At 31.6% G+C, this 2,968-nt stretch overlaps 1 protein-coding gene across 1 annotated transcript in view; it reads left to right on the top strand.

Moving 5' to 3' along the window:
• EMB (embigin) overlaps window positions 1–2,968 on the top strand; it is a 43,320-nt gene that overhangs the window by 33,323 nt on the left and 7,029 nt on the right. The window contains exon 5 of the mRNA XM_008590351.1: window positions 2,286–2,413. Within this exon, the coding sequence (XP_008588573.1) occupies window positions 2,286–2,413 (128 nt within the window). The remainder of the gene's footprint in view (window positions 1–2,285; window positions 2,414–2,968) is intronic.

Raw genomic sequence — 2,968 nt, 5'->3', positions numbered from 1 at the left:
TTTTTCTGTGCCTGGCTTATTTCACTTAATAATTTTCTCCAAGCAAATTTATCATCCATGTTGCTGCAAATGGCAGAATTTCATTCTTTTTCATGACTGAGTAGTATTCCATTGTGTATATATACCACATTTTTCTTATCCAGTTGTCTGTTGATTGACATTTAGGTTCTAACTCTTGGCTATTGTAAATAAAGCTGCAATGAACATGGGAGTGCAGGTATCCCTTTGACATGATGATTTCCATTCCTTTGGGTATACACCCAGCAGTGGAATTGCTGAATTGTTTGGCCAATTTATCTGTAGTTGTTTGGCAAACCTCCATACTGTTTCCCATAATGGCTGTACTAATTTACAATCTCACCAACAGTATAGAAGAATTCCCCTTTCTCTGCATCCTCACCAGTCTTTGTTATTCTCAGTCTTTTTGATTATAGCCAGTCTAAGTGGGGTGAGATGATATCTCAATGTGGTTTTAACCTGTTGGCCATTTGTATATCTTTTTTTGAAAAATGTCTATTCAGCTATTTTGCCCATTTTTTAATTGTTTTTTTTTTTCTTTTACTGCGAAGTCGTTTGAGTTCCTTGTACATTCTTGGTATTAATCCCTTGTCAGATGTATACTTTGCCAATATTTTCTTCCATTCAGTAGGTTGTCTTTTCACTCTGTTGATTGTTTCCTTTGCTCTGCAGAAGCTTTTTAGTTTGATATAATCCCATTTATTTTTTCTTTTTGTCAGTGTAAAATTGTAGGCTATTCAGTTTCATCCAAACATGTTTCCTTCGTTATGAAAAATGTGGGAACTTATAGATTGCTCTTTCATCTTTCTGTGTCCACTTGAAGCATTTACACCTTCATGGGTGACATAACTTCCTATTATGTGCATCTCTTTTTATTAGCAGTGCCTCACTCAGCACCCTGCTGCTCAGCAGTCTTGATGAAGGAGGGGATGATATTTGCAGTTATATTGGAACCAATGAGTTGGGCCCATCTTAAACAATAATAGAAAAAAGAAAGCTTACCTCTCTTGCCATTGTAACATCAGTCAGCTAAGGACAGAACCCATAAAGAAACCCTGTTTTTACCCCTTGTCAAGTGGTTATACAAATCAGAATTTTTTTCCAGTTATTAATTATTTTCCCCTTCCCCATTTTACAGCTCTTACGTCTAGCAAATGCGCAGTTATCTTTTGGTAGTAGAAACTCAAGACCACTTGAAAATATATTTAGTCTGGAAACCTAACTTTAGAAATTAAATTTGATCTTTCCATTCCCCACTCTGTCCCTCCCAAATATAAAATCTAAAAATAGAATAATATATTTATAATTTCATCTATTTTTTTCATGATGGTAAACTAAATATACAAACAAAATGAGTAAAAAAACCCCAAACATACAAAACCGGAAACCTGCTAAAATTAGCAAAAGAAAAAGAAAAAAAAAATCAACAAAAGTAGTCTTTGTTGATCAGTCTTACATCTCCAGCGTAAGTGTATATTATATAATATATCTTTTGAGGTTAATCAGAAGGAACTGATTGCACCCTGCAGGCTGATAATTGACTTTTTATTGTGTTGTTTATGTTTTTATGTTTCATCTTGTTTACCAAGTTATTCATATCCTTAAAATAATATTTTGAAATTCAGTGGTCATTTGTATTCTGTTAAAATTTTCTCAACTAAAATATTTATCATAATGAGTATTAGTATATATTTTTTCACAAAACCACATGAAAGTATTTTTAAATCTTGTTTTCTTTCTTACACTGTTCTTTTTCTCTTAATTTTCCTTTGTTCCTTTCTCATGTTCCCACTTTCTGTAACCCTTTTCTGGCTTTTCATAAATGTATCAGCTAAAGATTTTCTGTGCTAGAAATTTTGTCTCCTCACTCAAATGCTATCTAAGGGTAAAACTTTGAAGAAAATATTTGCTCTGAGGTAACTTAGGTGGGAAGAAAGAATAGGCTTGAAAACATGAAGTTTTATTCTTATCCAGTACATGTAACAGCTTATTACAGTACCTGTAATTGTTATTAGGCTCAATAATAGAAGACGATTCTTCCATATTTACGTTGGAGACAATTATATTGGAGCTATAAAACTACTACTATTATTATTACTACTAGTTATATACCCTAACCACCATAAATTAGTTCATTTTATATATAATTGAAACTACATAAAATCATATATTAATGAGAAAATGAAAGGAGAAAATGTTTTCAGATTTAATATATTCCATTTACTTAAACTTTTTCAGTAACATACATTTCTCTAACTTTTTCTTAGTCCCTGAAATTCATGGAAAAAACAAGCCATTGATCACTTATGTGGGGGATTCTACTGTCTTGACATGTACATGTCAAAATTGTTTTCCTTTAAATTGGACCTGGTACAGTAGCAATGGGAGTGTAATGGTAAGATCGTATTTCTTTTATTTGAAGAAAACAAAAAAACAAAACAAAACAAAAACTCTTTTATTTCATAGATAACAAGATTATAAGACTCAAAGTTCCTAGGATGATTTATATTTCTCCTATCTTATTCTTAAGTATGTATTTGTAAAGAAAGAAGTGATAGATGGAGTTGTCATTTGGTATTTTCAGTGTATTACATTATACATCTGAAGATACTCAATGTTTCATTAGCTGGTTCTTTGTTTTTTAAGTTTTAAAAATTTATTTAAATTCTTCGAAAGGAAATTACAATTTGCTTTCAGTTGACCAAAATAACCCTGTCAAAAAAGATTCTTTTTTTCTTATTCCATGAAAGTAACTAGAAAAAAGCCAGCCTTCTTTTCTGGCTTCTGTTTCCTGAGGTATCTGGGATAAAATGTGATATAATGAAGCCATTTGAGAAAAGAATGAAAATTTAGTAACATATTTGGGGTTCTATCAGTAAGTGCCATTGGCCTTTTTGGCCTTCTAGATACCTGAGGAAAACCAAAATACTTTTATTTCCTATCTATCTAC

Source organism: Galeopterus variegatus, unplaced genomic scaffold (genome assembly GCF_000696425.1).
Source record: "Galeopterus variegatus unplaced genomic scaffold, G_variegatus-3.0.2 Scaffold6018, whole genome shotgun sequence".
Lineage (NCBI taxonomy): Eukaryota > Metazoa > Chordata > Mammalia > Dermoptera > Cynocephalidae > Galeopterus > Galeopterus variegatus.
Note: the sequence above shows the minus strand (reverse complement) of the source record. Positions and strands in the feature narration are given on the sequence as shown.